The sequence below is a fragment of the Dipodomys ordii genome, unplaced genomic scaffold (genome assembly GCF_000151885.1).
Source record: "Dipodomys ordii isolate 6190 unplaced genomic scaffold, Dord_2.0 Scaffold51, whole genome shotgun sequence".
Lineage (NCBI taxonomy): Eukaryota > Metazoa > Chordata > Mammalia > Rodentia > Heteromyidae > Dipodomys > Dipodomys ordii.
This window is the reverse complement of record NW_012267267.1, coordinates 6,546,004-6,563,952: the sequence shown is the minus strand read 5'-3', so window position 1 is coordinate 6,563,952 and position 17,949 is coordinate 6,546,004. Positions and strand designations below refer to the sequence as shown.

The window sequence follows — 17,949 nt, the reverse complement described above, 5'->3', positions numbered from 1 at the left end:
AGATGTTTTTCTTTTGTCCCCAGAAACTAATCTCATTATGGATTTGCATCTTTTTCCGTCACTCTGAATAGAACCATCAGTTCTTTGGCCATATGTTTTATTTATCCCTACCCTCCATGGACAATTTATATTCTTTCCCTAGTGAGTGGTCTCTGATCCCTTAGGAAACTCTTGTTTCCTGAGCAATGCCTAAGGAAGGACCTTGTCATCTGTCATTGACATTAGTAATACTCCATGAGCCTCCTAGCCTATGATCCTGCTTCCAGTTTCATCTTCTAATTTATCCTTCACACTTCCCAAATCACCATCCAAAAACAGTGAAGGGAATATAGTGCTGTGTCCTTCGAAGCCCCAAGAACAGAAAGCAACAGAATTCCCTACACTTACTGCCCTAATCATAGACCTCAGCTGGCCGTCCCTCCTCATCTTCCCCTACAGTCTCGCATGTAGCTTTCATATAACTGCTCACTGTCCTTGATGCTTCCTGACTATCCCAGATACCTGCAGGCTTCCCCAACTTCCTCACACTGCTTCTGCCTTTCAAGGCTTCTGTCTTTCTCCCTGTCAAAATCTTATTCATTCTTCCAGGCCAGCTACATTTTTCATGAGACCTTTCCCATGATTCCCAGTCAGATTAAATTTATTCCCTTCTCTTGTTTGACTGTAGCACATTCTTTTTTCATTTTGTTCAAAATAACAAATATTTAAGGTCTATTTTATTGGCATTTATTATCCTCAGGGAAAACAAAGGTACACATTGTTAGTAAATTATTTTTTGCCATTATTGCTTTGTTCTGTATTATTTAGATGTCTCCACTTGGTTATTACTCACAGAAATGGTTATAAATGAAGTCTCTCTAGATGCAAGCACAGAGATGGCTATAAAATAAGCATTCATGTTTATGAATTCCTTTTTGGGGGCCATTAAAAACATTACACAAATGTTTGAAGCATGTGTTTTCTTAAATATAGAAAGATGAATTGCTCTCTAAAATAAGGCTGAATTATAAATGGCCTTAGGCCTGTGGCCCCATTTGTAATGGTTCTAGTCCACCAGTGCCTATAAATATTTCACTTGCACCTAATTAATTGTTAATTTCTCTGCCCATTAGTGACCTCAGGTGCTAACATGCATTAGAAAAGCTCCAAGGAAGTGGCAGGGCTTTACAGAGACATTAGCGTAGAATAATGTGACCAGATCTCCCAGGTGAAATTTCTTATAGAGCAGATATGAATGCTTTAGAATGAGAATCTGAAGAGAGACGCATACCTGCGTTACTAGCACAGATAAATGGAAATTACTTTCACTGCTTTTCTCAATCTACAGACAAAACCAATTTTGGGTTAAAATAAATGTTAGAAGGAGCAAGAGCTATAATATACTTAAATTACCTCCATCTCTTAGTTTCTAGATGTCTTTGGGCAAGTCACCATGGGCTCCAACTTTGTAATCTTTAAAGCAGAGATAATTGCTACCTTCTATGATTGTTGTGAAGATTAACAACAACAATACCATCTCCTTCTAAATTACATTTATTGCATTCTCTTTCGCTGTCTCTCTAATTATTCACAAAAAAGCTGGAAGTGGAGCTGTGGCTCAAGTAGTAGAGCGCCTTGGGCAAAGGAAGCTCAGGGCTAGCACCAGTATCAACACACACAAAATGTGGGTGCTATGCCAGAAAAATCTGACTTTTGTGCCCCATGCAGGGAAACCAAGTATCATGTAGAGGATTTAACCTACATTAACTGGGCAAATGATGGCTGACGTACTCCAGCTCAAACTGAATATTTTATTCATATTTTTGAGGGGATCACAATATATTAAAAACTTGGGGATTTCTTCTTACTAAAGTACAGAAGGCATGAAGATTTGGAAACTTGATATAGTGATTTTAAAGGTCAGGACTCAAAGCAGCAGGAAATTCTCCAGGAAAACAAATTTAGTAATAAAGGAAAGAACTTTTTAAATACATTTTAAACACAAAACTCATTCTGCACATGGTTTATTTAAATGTAGAAAAGAATGGATTATTGAAAAAAGGAAGTTGCCACCAATTTTTCTGCCTTTCTCTATAAAGCCTAAAAGAAGTTTTGTTGTAGCTGCTAATTCTGAGTGAATTTGATAAAAGAGTTGCTTACAGTTTTGCTTAAGTTCTCAATGCACAACTGGTATCTACTGGCCATATCTGCAGAGGGTCTGGAGGAGGGGAGAGGATACTCATACACTGAATGTTTGAGATCCCTGATCCTAAATTACATTTGGGCCTATGGAGCTTCCTGGGTAAGCAGAATGCCAGCTGAGTCTCTGAGTCCAGGAAGCTGGACAGGAGATCTGGGCTGTGCACTTAGCACCAGGCTCCATGTGGTACGGAGCCTCTGCCTACCCCACTCTGTTAGAATGCTAGTGTGTAGGAGAAGGGAGTGTGCCTCCTCCATTGATGACTTTGTTTTTAGTGAACTCATCAGGGTGCTGAACCTTCTGCCAAAGTGAGGACAGGATAGGGGGTGTTGTTATCAAGCAGCAGCAGCAAATTCCTGGATGATGCTCTCTGGCAGGCTAATTTGATGGTGGGAGGGCAGGTGGGCTACTTGGAATAGGCCAACAGCACCAGACTATCTCTAGTTCAAAGCTCTCTTCCCCTCCTCTCCATTATGGATTATAACTCATCAGGAACAAGATTAAACTTAGTTGTTCCCTAAAAACCCACTGTCAGATACTTTCATTCCTTCTCCCAGGGGGCGGGGAAGAGGCAATAGTTTATATGCCTGAGAGGATGCCTCCTACTCCCTCATCTTTTCTATGAGTCCTTGTCTTGACTTTGCTCAAGTCCTCCCTCGCTAGTTTTATTTCCCTTCTGCTTCCCACAAGTCTTTCAACTGCAGGAAAAGGAAAGTGCAGCTGAATGGGAATGGAATGCTCATGCCCAGAATCTGGGATGGTGCATGGAGCTGAGTACATTACATCCCCCCTTGCCATTCTAACATTATTACTACTGATTCCATTTTACAGATGGGATGGAGGCTTGACGTTAAGACCTTGCTTGATACACACAGAGAAGATGATACAGAATCAAGCTGGAGGCATGGTTCAGTGGAAGAACACCTGCCTAGCAAGCACAACACCCAGGGCTATACCTCAGAATTGCTACTGCTGGCCCAACACCAAAAAATCCTCAAAAGCCTCAAAATCCTACTTGCCTTTGTGCTTCAAAAGAAATCCACCTCCACCACTAATTTGGTAAGTTCTTAAAGTGGTCCATATCCTTAGAGGAGGATTTAGAGTAGCCACTATAAGAACTGCATTATGTTTTGATTAATAACAGCTATTTATTCATTAAGGACATCTCTGGGGGTCTTATTACATAAATTTGCTTACAAAATGCTAAGCACTTTATATATTGTGTGTCCTTAATCCTTCCAAGGCTTGTATAAAGTATATAATACTAGTAATCTCTGTGACCTTGATAAAGCTATGAATGAGGCTTAAATAAATAATTAAGTGCCTTTGTCCAAGGTTACATGTCTTGCATCAGAACTTAATGGTAACTTATTCCAGAAAAAATTCTTAATCAGTGCAGAACTAAACATATAAGTAAAATATGGTGGTTTTTGGCTCACTGAAGAACAAATAGGAGCTTAGCCACTCAGAAAGCTGAGATCTGAGCCAGCGGGTTGAAGCCAGCAGGACAGGAAGTTCATGAGACCTCACACACACACACACACACACACACACACACACCCAGAAGACAAGCTCAAGTGGTAGTGGGCTAGCCTTGAGCACAATAGCTCAGAGAGAGCTCCTAGGCCCCAAATTCAAGCCCCAGGCACAGTACCAAGAAATCAGAAAGAACTTCATGAACTTTCCTGTCCAGGTTGACTTTGAACCACAATACTCAGATCTCAGCCTCTCAGCCTCTTGAGTAGCTAAGATTACAGGCATGAACTACTGGCCCCTGGCTAAGGAGAGCTCTTTTAACATGCCAACATCACCAATTAGGAAGTACAGCCCACTGTTCAAGTAATTGTGACATCATTGCTATGACTGTCTATTTTCATGTCTCTGAAATCACAGCAATGGCAATTACATTCAGTTCATTTAATTCAGTTGCATATTGAATTCAGACTGCTGTTTTCCTTTCCCATTCTTTTGCACATTTCCTTAGAGTTCTATCTCTTATTATTTAGTTTCTTTCAAAAAGCAATTCTTTAAAACAAAGCTTTTTCTTAGATGTTGCCATTTTTCCAGTACTAGGGCTTGAGCTTAGAGCCTCACACTCTCATCTACCTTTTTTGCTCAAAGCTGGCAATCTACAATTTAAAACATTCCTCCACTCCACTCAGTTCCTTCCCTCCTTCCTTCTTTCTTTCTTTTTTCCTTTTTCCTCTCTTTCTTTCTTCTTTCGTACTGAGGGTTTAACCTAAGGCCTCACAATTGCTGATCAAGCATTTTACCAGTTGACTTAAGCCCCCAGTCTCCCTACCCTCCCATGTTTGAGCTAGAAATCTCTACTGTTTTTGTTTTTCTGTTTTTGTCCAGACTGGCTTCAAACTCATATCTTTCTGCCTCTACCTCTCAAGTAGCTGAGATTAGAGGTATGTACCATACCTCTGGTTCAGCACTGCATACAATAAGGCTTTTATCACTAATATGAATAAAATAGAACTATGTGGCTGGGATGAGAGCATAGTTATGTGAATCATCATGCGATGAACCAAAGAGGCTAAAGTGCAGGTGGATGCAAAACTAGAGAGTGGTGAATGTCATGGTGCACTGTTCTTGGCCCACTTCCACTCACATGTTTGCTCAAGCACTCATTCACCCACAAACAGTTATTGAATGGCAGTCATACACAAGACTCTATGAGAGGCACAGATGTTTGGGAGCGGACACTAAAATATGTTATGTGTATTCTTCCACATAAGGTTTCTTGAACCAGCCACCAGGAGCCTCATTGTCAGATATCTACCTTTCAACCGGAACACTTCAAAGTCTGCCTTAACTATAGAAAGTTACCTTGTTCCAAGTCATGTCCCTTCCTGACTGATAGCCCATCCTACAGATGTTAAGCTCAACTGGAATTTTGAGTCAGTCTGCTGCATTGAAAACCAATTGGAAAAGAAGTTCTTGATCATTTGTTCATCTTTGAAAATTCACAAACACAACCAAGGACAAAAAAATTATACTTTTGATTAATAGAAGGCAGACTTTTACTTCTACAATGAAATAGTATGCTTGAAAAATCAGTAGACTCTGTAAGATTATTGTTGGAAAAGTATATACCAACTAAACAAGATGGTATTTTACTGAAATTTGTTTTTATTCATCCTACTGTTTACTAACATGTAGGGTAACTACACTATTATTAAATATTTAGTGAATATAAGTTTTGAAAAGGAAATATCTGTATTCAATTGGTTTGGGATATCATTTTGAAGATAAATAAGTGGAGTCCCACTTTCTAGTGAACTCCCCCAAATAACAGATTATTTAACATACAGCAGCAGAAAATGCCAAATCCTCTGGTAGCCATTTGTTTCCTTTTCATCTAGTAGCAGAATTGTAATATTTGCTCTGTACATGACTATTCAGTACATGACTACATTTCCATGACTCCCTTGCAGCTAATGTATTCCTTGAGTATGGTAGGGCTAGCTTCTAAGTTAAACCTATCAAGGAAAAAATCTACTTTTTATTGTCTTTTCCCTTTATCTCAAGGGCTCACCATGGCGGTATTTACTTGTGGTAAGGCAGCAGCTTCCAGAGAAAGATGGAGCAATAATGCAGAAAGTTCTAAAGTTTTGAGTGACCTCTGCATTAGGACTCTATCACCCTCTAGACTAGCCCTGACTTTGAAGTCTGTGCAAGAGATAAACACAGGCCATTATCACTTTGGTCTCTGTTAAAGCAGTCCAATGTTTTACCTTTTACAAATGTGAAGTCAATAGCCAGACCCGGGTGATTTTCATTGCTTGCCTGTGAATGTGGAAGCGCCCACCCCACTCAGGGCTACTGTTCGTGGTGTATCCTCAGCAGCATGCTGGGTTGGAGGAATATCCAGATAATGACCTAGACATCCATGTTCTTTTTGAGATAGAGGATTTTTAGATTCAACATGCTTCCAAAAAAAGAATCTACCGTTTCGGAGGCTGACCTGCTTGGTTGGCTTTTAGGCACATTTGATCACTTAATCCTGTGAACTTTCCTTCACAGGTAGCTTACTAATGTACACTAAATTTATTATACTCTCAAGAAAAGTGGATATAAACTGGCTTCTGGTATATTAATAGATTTTTTACAGGTAATAAATATTCAGTTAGTGATAAGTGATTTGAAAGATGGCATCTTAAAAGTAAAATGTGCATATTTAAAATGTCCACATTTACTAGAAATCACAGTTGATATATAAGTTTAAAAGTGTCTAACTCCCCCATTGTAGAAGGGGAAGACAATCATATTTCATGCTTCCCTTTTTGGGAATATATGTTAAGATACCAGATGTGTGGAAGATAAAAATTTACCTGCAATGTTATTTGCTATAGTAGGTTGCACTTAGTAGTTGTTGTAATTGTCACCAAACAGAGATGATAAATACCATTATGAACACTAAAATCTAAAGAAGGCATGATTAATATACTTTTAAAAAATTCTCAGGAAAACAAGACTTTATTCTCAGTGGATGAACAATTACAATTCTTTTAGAAAGGTTAACTGAGATATTTCTAGAAGTAACTTGAAAGTTGTTTAGTTTTCAAGGGATGAAGATGTAAGGAGATCACACCTACTTAAAGAAAATGCCAAGAAGGTATTAGCTATTAGTACGATAACTTTCATCTGCTCTCCACAGCCATTTTGAGAAATCAATGGTGGTGTTCATCAAACAGCACAAAGAAATTACTATAAATGTTGGATTATCTCTATAAACCTTGGGACTCAGCAACTAAAGAAATTTTGTAGATGGCAACACACAGAAGAAAGCTTAGTGTAGGCAAAAGCAACTTGGGTAATAAATATAGTGCAACTCTTGTATTTGAGATGCTTAAGAGAAAGATGAAAGTACTGAAGGCTACTTAATAATAAAATATAACAAAGAGTTTGAAAATTAAAATTCTCTTACAATACAATGTTTATTAATATTTTCTATTGGAGCATAGCAAGGGAAAGGGTTTTTGTTTGCTTGTTTGAGACAGGGTCTCACTATGTATCCCAAGTTGGCCTTGAACTCTGATCTTCCTACCTCAGTCTTCCCAGTGCTGGGATTACAGGTGTAGGTCAATATACCTGGCTAAAAGTTTGCCTTTAAAGCCATTTTCTAGTTTCCATTTTATGTGTTTTACTAGGAAAAGGGAAACTAAAACATGTTTAAAAATATCAGTTAGTAAGTCAGGGAACTACATGTTGTTCTTAATTGTTAAATTTGATTTAGAAGACTTTGGTTAATCTTGTTATTTTATTTCTTTTTATAGTCTTCTCAGCAGAAAATAAAATGTGATCCTCTGCATTTGTGCCATTTTGAAAAGCACAAGAACTGTAGTAGGAAATGAGTAAAACCATCTTAAGCTGGAGCGAGCTGCTCAAAGCTTATGAATTCATAAGATGGTGACCATATGCAGCATTCAGTGTATGGATTTTCTGATCAGCTTAATGCACTGAGGCAGAATAACTCTGTCCAGTCTCACTAAAAGCTTACCATGGAAACTCCACTCACCACTGGTGATGGGGAAAGTGCAATGTTTCCTATTGATGCCTTCAACTCATCTACCGTTGCAGCATTCTTAAGAACATCCTTAGATTGCAATGGTTTAATCTTGATGTTGAATTTCTTGTGTGATTCTTCTTCCTCTTCTGATTCACTCGAAGAATAAAAGTGCTTTCCTTTGGTTGGTAGAACACAGTTAAGGATGCTTAGCTCTTTTTTCCACTTTGTGTAACATAAGGATGATTGCATAGATCCACAGAAAAAGTACCTTTGCATGGCAGAAAACCAAAGCAGCTTTAACCCAACCAAACAAACAAATACAAGAGGAAGGTTAGGATCTATCTTCCTTGCCTTAGCACCTGATCAAGGATAATGAATTCCAATGAGCAGTGCTGTCATTGGCCATTTGTAGGCCACTAAGCACAAACAGACAAGCACACTCATCCTCAACATCAGGTAGAGGAAGGCTAATTTAGGGGACCCCTTAACGAAGTTTAAGTGCTTCAGTGAGTGACATACTTTGCCTAGAGATGAACTGGAAGGAAAGGACACTGAGAGCTATTTTCCTGTCACTGACTAACATTGCCACATCAGGTTTCAGCAAACCACTCAGCACCCACAATGTGCACAATTGTTTTTCAGCACATTTTTTTCTTCTCTTCTCTCTCCCTCTCTTTTCTATGAATAGATCAAGACAAAATGCTTGCTTGTTAGCGATCAGGCTGTTCTCTGTGCTATTTTTTCATTTCTAATATTAGCAATAGTATATTTGGTTACCTTTGGAAAACCTGAGTTTACATTACTGTTTTCTGAGAGACAGTAAAAATTTAAAAAAAGAAATAAGAAAGGATATAGCCGGGTTCCTCGGGTCTGATGCTGTAGCCTTCTTCATCCAGCTCAGGTGAGTTCTATAAAATACAAGAACACGTTAAGCAGTCATTAGTCTGAAAAGATGGAGGGACTATTTTTCCCCCTAGAGTTGTGTACTTAGAGATATACTTTATTTCTAATCTTCCTATTAAGAAAATAAATGAAAAAGCAACTGTCAGTGAAAAAAGCATTCATGCATTGCCAGTATTTCCTACAAACCAAGGACTGTGCTAAGCAACCTGGGAGGAACTATGTTTCTTTGAGGAAATTGCCTATCAAAAACATTAAAAAGAAAAAGCAACACAGAGGTGTTAGGTAAGAGCAGGAAGGAAGAGGAAATGAGTTCATTCTGAAAGAATCAGGTGAGTTGAATGAACCTTTCAGTGCTGATAGGAGAGTGGGGGGTGGAAGGCTAGACAACACAGCCACAAGTGGCCCATGGACTACTGCAGAATGAGTTTACTACCGCTTCTCAGGATGGGACACACTGTAAAATCTCAAGATGCTCTAGAAGATATTTCCAGATAGATAAGGGGCAAGATTGTTATAAATATGGTTTAAGTTATGTTGGTGAGATAGGATGATTCAAAGACACTTGAAGGGATTGGTTCTTAGTTCTTGGGGATAGATCAATCAAGGGAATAAAAAGAGATAGAAGTTTCAAGAATAATCCAAGGTTTCTATCCTACAGTCCTGGGAAAATGGCTGCTGGTACTGCTGGCTGAACTAATACTAATAGCAGACAGGAAACTTTTTAGGAAAAAGGAAAGATAAAAGGCAGTTTGCATCATTGAGATTAATCATTGGCATTCGAGTAATTATTTTATGGTACTAGATGACTCATTATGTCATTGGATGACATAATGATCCTATGAGCAAAGAATTATCCCAATATCCAACTAAGTGAGTTCTGATGCTGTTTTTAAAGAACACGCCCAGCAAATGTCACAGCTAGGCCTTGACTCCAGGTACTTTGGGCCTTACATCCTGAGTCCAAGAGGGGAGAAAGATGAAGGGTGTCCCCGTGGAAGCTGAAGTTACAGGCCTGACAGTGAGAGATCTTTGAGGTAAAAGAGATGGACATATTCTGTATGGTTAGAACTCTAAAAGTGATCCTGATTGGATCCAACAGGTCCTTCTACTGTGGCTGGAGAAGTGTTGCTGCTAATTGCTTTTGGGAAAAGCTCTGGGTAAAGTGTAGGTCTCAGCTAGGTTGCATCCCTTGAGAAGCAACAAGTGACTGTCATTTATCCCAGGAGATATTTATACCATGAGGCTATAGTAGTTGTTATGAAACTAAAGTTCTGGGGTTAATTGACTTGCATTGAATGACCAGACTGAACATTAGAAGAAAGCTTTATTTTTTAACAGATACTATAGGCTAGGTAGTTACTGAAATGTTCTGCAATTAGCTCACTGAGTCCTTGAAACAATGATATGAAGTAAATGCTACACTGATTTCAGTTTTGCTTCTCAGCAAGTAACTGTTCTTGGCCTCACAGCTGATGTTGCAGGGGCCAGGTCCTGACCTAGGTCTGTCAGATTCTATTGCTTTTTACCCTCCTAAATGAGCTAGGCATTTCCTATTGGGATAGAGCTATTTTTATGTCCTATTATGAAGATGAATCCTTCAACTAATTTTTAAGATGTAAAATGCAGAATAAAGGAAACATTCTCATACTCACATATCTTTCCCAATCAATTTCTGCATAAAATCCATTTGGTGCCCCATTGCTTTTCTTCTGTAATAAATTTGAAAATAAACTTAGAAGAGAAACATAAAAATGAAAAGAAAAGCCCAGTGGGATAATAAAACCATTTAATTGTTATCCATATTTAGTAAGCGCTATCACCACCCAGTATTAGAAAGACATTAGAAGGATATTAACAACTAGGAATTCAACTTTTATTCAACTAGGGAAGAATTAATTAGCAACACCTACATTATAATGTACTCTATGTCTCAGGAATAAAGCCATATATATACATGTATATATATATATATATGTATACAGAAATATTTGACTTCCTTATACAATTAGTTCCAACAGATTTAAAGGGTATTCACTCTTAACTAATCTATTAATGTTCACACTGATTCATTTTTTTTCTAACTGTCTTTTGATAAAGTAGAAAGGAAGTCAGCTCCAGATTAGTTTTTTCTGCTCCTAGTCATTAAAAATAATGTCAACATTCTAATTTTTTCTTACTTACTTAATTTAAAATAGAATTTGAGAATTTATGATGGATTTTCCTTAACCATGTGTCTACACCTATATGGGCACACATCAATGCTCATACTGGAATCTAGCATTACTTGCTGATTGGTTATCTTAATCATTTTATTTTAGTCCCTAGTACATTCATGGTAATAGCTGAGCAAGGATGTGACACCACCAGACTAGAAATTGTTAAGATTTTCTATTTTTTTTGTTAGTAAAAGATGAGAACACAAATTGGGTTGGTGATGGAGGGTCCATCCAATGGCATTCTTGGACTTAGCACACAGAGCATGGTATGTCACTGAGCCATAGCAGACCTCAGCATAACACACATCATATGGTGATGCATTACAATTGAGAACAGGGCCCCTAAATTTGCAATCATAAATAAAAGTCACTTGAACTACAATGCAGAAGGCTAACAGGCAATTGACAAATAGGTGGAGAGTTAGTTTTTGAGGTATGAACAGAGATCACTAGAAAATCCAGGATGATTTACTCATCATCAATAAACATTTACTGAAGGTTGACTGGGCATTCTAAGAACTGGTGGTAGTTTAGCAGGGTGAAGAGTGCATAAGAAATAGATAATGTGTTGAGGCCCTATCTCTTACGCAGTAGCAGGCTGTACCCAGGAACACAGGGCCTGTGTCTATCTGCCTGTTTGTTCTGGTCTTGACAAGGATTATTTGTAATCAGATAACATCCAGTCTTCACGTAGGATTGTCTTCATTGAATTAGAGCCACAGTGGTATTCTTTTTTAGCTTGCAGAAAGGTCTTAAAAATCTGTCACATCAACTCTACCTATGACACTCACATTTAAGAATACTATTTCTGTTTAATAGTGTTAATTATAAAAATTCTTCTGGAAATTCCTATTTTCTTTTTGCGATATGTGGTCCTTATTTTCCTTTATTATATTATTTCATTGGAAAACTCTCCAAATTCTTCCTAGAAAACATACGTGATAATCAAGTGCAATGTAAAATCTGGTTTCTAATAGAGAATCAAATGAATTAAATAGCTTCCTAAGAAATAAATTCATATATTTTTGACTAGCATAATATTGCTACTGATATGTCTCTTAGTTTTAAAGTAATTCCTTAATACAAATGACTGCTAACTAAAATAAAATAGATTAGGTCAATTATTGAATTCAAAAATTTTAAAGTTTGGTGGTTTGCTTCCATGATGAGATCATTGCCATTATTAATGCCCTTCAAAACCAAGACAATCTATACATTCAGCTGATAAAATTATGTATGTATGTATACATGTGTGTGTATGCATGCATGTATGTTTGTATATATATTTGGCCAACACATATCCAAAATAGATATAAAGAGATTCCTGAAATCTAGATTTAGGCTAACTGAAATCTTCCCTGTTTCCACGGAAACCAATGCAACATTGATATAAAGGAAAAGCACAAATTTATAAAAAAAAAATTTATCTTAGAACAGAAACATCTAGAAAACATATACCAAACCCAAATAACACATACTAATACATTGCTTTGGGCAGATATTCAACACACACACAAATATATATACTTGGCTTTATTAGAGGAATTGGCAATATGGTCTCATTCATGCCATTGTACTCTCACAAATATCTTTGGTTTTATAAGTGAAAATTACTAAGTCAAAGAAAGGCCAGTTGGTAGCTATTATTGTTCTGGTTAAACTCCAAGATAAAAGCTCATGCTGTTTCCACACTGGTCAAGGTGTAGCTCCTAGTAATGGTGGTAGAGAGATAAACTGACTGTGCTGATTTTCAAATGGAGAACTTTAAAGAAGCATCACAAAAGAACGTGTTAAGTGGATAAGCATCACTTTCCTAGGCCTGATTGTACAAACAGTATCATTTATATATTTGTTTACTTCTTTTCTTCCTATATTTTCTAAACTTTACCTAGTGTAAGTAATTTGAATATATTGCTGTTATTTAAAGATAATTGAGGATCAAGAGTATGTTAATCTTGTTCTAGTAGATATTTTACTTAGGTTAGGCTTATCATCTACTCAGTAAATATGAGAGGCTAAATCAATAAATATAGGAACAATAGTGTTCAGTTACACTTTGATCAAACTTCTCAGTTTCCATTATCAGTGTTCCTTTTAGGGAGGTCAGCTCATGGCTACATGGTGATCGTTGGGTGAGAAGTGTTAAATATACCCAATGTCCTGCCTGAATATTCTCTTTTCCTACCAAGGCTGACTTGAATCACTTTGAAACAATGTTATAGGGCAGCACTGTCCAATAAACTGACTATGAAGATGGCAATGTTTGATCTACGTGCTGGCCAATAAGGAATTCACTGCACATGATCTGAATACTTAAAATGTGGCAAGAGTGACAGAGGTGCTGACTTTTAATTATATAGCTACAGGTGACTACCATTGGACAACACAGTAACAGGCATCACAAGTATAGTCTAGGATTGGCATGCCTTGACTCTACATCCTTTGGTCCCCACAGGGAAAGGTCCTGCCCAACTATTTAGCTCCTGCTTATTTTATCTTTACAAATGATAGTGCTCAGTTAGCATGGTGATGTTTACAGATGGCCAAGGCCTTCTCGATAGATAGCAGATTCTTTGAAAAAGTTGAATCTAAGACAAAAGAAACCCAATTCTTTTATGCCTGATCATTCTTTAAGAGAATTTTTGAATGGCAACATACAAAGTTGATACGGTTGATTTGAAATTGGTCCCAGAAAGCCAGAGATAATATGGAGAAGCCTAAAGAGGAGTCTCCTCAAGTGTATTAAATAAAAGCTACTCTGTTCTCCAAATTTCAGTCTTTGTTTTTGCTCACTGTTTCTACAACCCCTTGGAAAATTTTAAACTAAAATCTGTTTCCTTACCGAAACTTTTTTTCCTCCTTCACGCGCACACTCTGCTTTGTAATTGTAGGGTGGTTCATGTGGGCTGGGCTGCTGGAATTGATTGTTTTCATGTAGAAAAAAGTTGTTAAAGGATCTGCTTGTTTTTCAAGACACATATAAAGAATCACATGGAGTCAGCAAACATACCATAGAAGAAGCAATTTCTAGGCCAAATTGTACAGCCTACCAATCTTGGCAGGGTTGCTTAGGCAGAGTTGACTTTGGGGCCCATAATGAGGCTCTATTCAGCAGACCAGTTTGGCTAGGCCAGGAAAAGAAAGGAGAAGGGAAATGTGCCCCGAGGCATTTGGGGCTTTGTGGATCTATTTCTCTTTCAGACAGCACTTAGTTTACAAATAGAGAACAGACACCAAGACACACATAAGCGACTGAGTAAAAGCAGTTGTTATTTCTAGGTATGAAAAGTTTATTTACTTCTCTGTTTCTGCCATCGAAGACTTCCTAAGGATTATCAATACATACAGGACACAATGCTGACAGTTCCAAACCCTGTGCACTTTCCTGCTTCAGGGAAAAAAAAGAAAAAGAAAAAAGATTTCCTTCAGCAGGGGCTATGACCCAGATAGACCAGTGTATTTGTGGAGGCAAATTGGAACTACTCGGGAAAACGTTAAAATGTACTCTGAACAAATTAGAGCTTGTCTCTGAGTCAGAATGCATAGTCACATACAGATGCCTGAGGTCTCAACACTGTGACAAGAAGCTGTGGATACACACTCACAGTGATGGGTATGCTCAGCTGGTAGGCAGCAAGGCAAAGCCCAACTTCATACATGCAGCCCTGACCCATCTATGGAGATAGATGAAAAGCACTGACACTAGTGATGGGCTCCATCACATTCAGAGAAGTGAAGTTATGCATGCAGAACTTGTGTTTACCAACTAGGTTGGTGCAATGCCACCTGTATTTTATTCAACCACCTTAGTGAAACTATCAACGTCAACTTCTGTCAGTCCAAAGCAACCACATGGAAACTCTCTTAGCCATATAAATGTAGATGAGAGTCCACAGAAGTGAGGTCTTAAAGAAATCAGTTTCAGTTGAAAATCAGGTTGAGATTTCTGAGGATTAAAGACAAACAGAAATTTAAATCCAGCCAGACAGTCTTGGATTTCAAATGTTGTTGATCAGGTGTTGGGAGAAGAGTTGAACATTTTCTTGAAATGGTAAAAATAGTAGCTGGCCAATAATTTCCAATTATTAGTGACTATGTATATATTTTGAAAAAAAGTGTTTATTTGAAATATGTCTTTCATATTTTGAGAAAATGCATTTATTTATTCTGAACGTAATATTTTTCAGTACAGGCCTATTACTCCAAGAGAAACTGAAATTAAACAATTCCTCTTTCTTAATAATTATGATCATGGTTATTTATGATACTTTACATTAGGTAACAGAGAGGGTGTGACTGTCAATAACTAACTTTGTAGGCTTTGGGATGGTGAGGGGAAGGAGGGCTCAGAGAATGGGCATGAAGTCCGATGTAGGGAACTAAGTCCTCATACTGCCTATTGCCTCCCTTAATGCAGCACCTGTTCAAGGTCATAAGCTCTGCACCAGCAGCTGTATCAGGTGCTGAGGTGCATATTCTACTAGCTGTAACCTGGTTCCCTCCCCCACCTCCCAGAAGAGCACAGTATTACAGTCAGGTAGCAATGGTGTCTTCGAGATAATGAGCATGGCAGCAAGTGTTGGAGAAAGAAAAGTGACAAGACTGGAGAGTGCTACAGTGTGAGAAGCAAGAAATAGCAATTGGTCCAGGAGCAGCAGGATAGAAAGCAGAGTGGCTAACAGAGCAATCTTGCAAAGGTGAAAGCAAATAGAACAAGAGGGCTCACGCAGGAGACCAAGCCAGAAGCAAAGAGAGGACACAGAAGAGGAGAGTACCTGAGACAAAGTTAACGAGAGGGCTCTGAGCCAGAAGCAAGAGGTGAGGAGAAGCTGAGTCTTCTGGGTCTTTTTTTTCCCCTGCTGAATAGAGCCTTGATTATAGTGTTACCCAAATGTCTGATCAATTTCAGTCTATTTTCTTAACATTTCATAGCAAGAACCACATGAATGCAAAAGGCACCCCAAAACTAAGGACTTTGAATCAAGTGCAGGAGAAAAAATTCCTACTGTTGTTGCAATTAGCACCCGAATTTAGTATAGCATCATAAAGGTTGATTTTTCAAAAAAAATATTTTTAACCACCGGATTTATTTTAGTTCCCACTTCAGCCCAGTGAGCCTAATGTGAGTCCATTTTTTATTTCCATAGCAGCTGTTCTTTTGAACCTTTGAATAGACATCTGATTTAGATTTTGAAGGAAGTCATTTTAGAAGCTAGGGCAGAATCTCATAAGCACAACTGGGATAAATCTAAGCCAGTGTACCACAGACTTCTTTAAAAAGGTAAGAAATCTGGTGGCTAGCAAGTAGAGTTGTTGTTAAATAGAAACCCATTGGACACATTTTCTTCCTTCAGGCTGTAAATTCAGTCATAAGTGGTTTTATGACCATTCCCTAACTTTGAATTTAATATAGAAAATGGATCTGTAGCCCAGCTACTCAAGGGGGAAAGCTTTTGTTTTTCTTTCAGTTTTATTGGATCCCTGCTTCTTTATGACTCTGTGTTGTCTGTTGGAGAAGACCGTTCTCATATAATGAGCTTTTATATCATTAAATTGGAAATGAAATAACTGTTGAAGATAGCAATGCCAGAATGAATTACCTGGCTTTTGACCCATCATTTCTATGACTAGTTAACTTGCCTGCTCTGGGGCAGGGTTTTAGGTGAATGCAATAAATAAGTCTAACTTGACCAAGACCACATTTATGTCCCAGGCAATTACAAGAAAAAATTTACAACAGTGAGAGGTTTGAAAAGTCATCCAACCAGAAAAAAAAAAAAGAAATGGGATTTAGGAAATTTACACATAGAATATATTGGGGTTCAAATCCTTACTATAAATGATTATTAAAATACTTACAATTCCATCTCGATCTGGTGAGCCTCTGTAATAAAAAGAAATTGACAGCTATTAAGAAAATGAATAATTTCTTTCTGTACAGACTGAAGACTGGCAGTAAAAATCATTCACCAGTTGGGTGAGATAGTACATGCCTATATTCCCAGCCCTCAGGAACTAAAGCTAGAAGATTGGGAGTTCAAACCAGTCCAAGACCCTGTCTCATAGAACTAACTGACCAAACAAAGTCAGTATCCATTACATTCATCCTCCCCTTTGTTCCAACTGTAGTAAAACTGGCTAAGGAAAATGAAATAAAAACAAGTAGATTGAATAATAATTGACTGGGGGGGTGTGGATGTGTGGGAGTGATATTCTCATTAAGAATGAAGTTGAAAAAGCATGATAGTGATACAGTGCCTTGGCCCATTTTGAGAGGAGAGTAAAGTCATTAAAACTAGCCCAGTCTAGCTGGCTCCATTTAAAACTATCACAAGACATACAAATGATTTCTTCTTCCTTATCATTCCCCTTATGAGTGGTTCAAAATTGTCTTTTGTCCAGAATTTATCTTGAGAATCTCTACTTTCTTCACATTTCTATATTTACATCTCCTTCAATTAAAATAGAAGAGGCGATGGAGGGCACTATTTTGCTAAGTGGTTTCCTCTAATGGCTAAAATCCAGGCAGTGATTCTGTGGCAGCACTATGCTCTGGTGGTGCTATCTTGTGGTGGCACTAGTCTATGGTGGTTAGGATCAAGGGCTTTAGAGTACAATCAGTCTTGAGCTTCAATCTCCACCACTTCATGGTTCTGTGACCTTGAACCTGTTACCTAACCACTCCTAGGTAATTAAAGTAAGATGAGATATATAATGAATGTACAGTAGCTCCTTATACTAATTATAAAAGTGTGATTTCATTGTCATTGTCATTTTATTTATTTATTCACTAGGAGCACAAAATATCCAACTTGCAACCACACTGGGTTTGTAGAACAAGGTAGCAAAGTTGTTTTGTCTTTTTTTCTGTGGGAAACTGGGACAGAACAAACAGAGGGAGGGAGAAGTAAGAGAGTGGAAATGGTTACTTGGTAACTTGTAATTTTAATTCATCTTGTAAAGAGCTTTAAAATGTCATGTTATTAACACACAACCAGAACTAAGCTTAGACAGGGATTTGTACTATGTTATTTCTACAATTTGGGTGGGGTTTGTCCTTTGGAAGTGGGACCAAGTAAGGAAATTGGAGCCAAAGGAGAAAGAGGGAAAGAGGTAGAGGTGGAGGAGAGAGC

At 37.9% G+C, this 17,949-nt stretch overlaps 1 protein-coding gene across 1 annotated transcript in view; it reads right to left on the bottom strand.

Annotated features, from left to right (window-relative positions):
• Sgip1 (SH3-domain GRB2-like (endophilin) interacting protein 1) overlaps nt 1-17,949 on the bottom strand; it is a 180,683-nt gene that overhangs the window by 72,161 nt on the left and 90,573 nt on the right. The window contains exons 3-8 of the mRNA XM_013020653.1: nt 16,676-16,700; nt 15,592-15,675; nt 13,659-13,730; nt 10,253-10,309; nt 8,551-8,605; nt 7,707-7,882 (exon numbers count right to left, since the gene is read on the bottom strand). Coding sequence (XP_012876107.1) covers nt 7,707-7,882; nt 8,551-8,605; nt 10,253-10,309; nt 13,659-13,730; nt 15,592-15,675; nt 16,676-16,700 — 469 coding nt within the window. The remainder of the gene's footprint in view (nt 1-7,706; nt 7,883-8,550; nt 8,606-10,252; nt 10,310-13,658; nt 13,731-15,591; nt 15,676-16,675; nt 16,701-17,949) is intronic.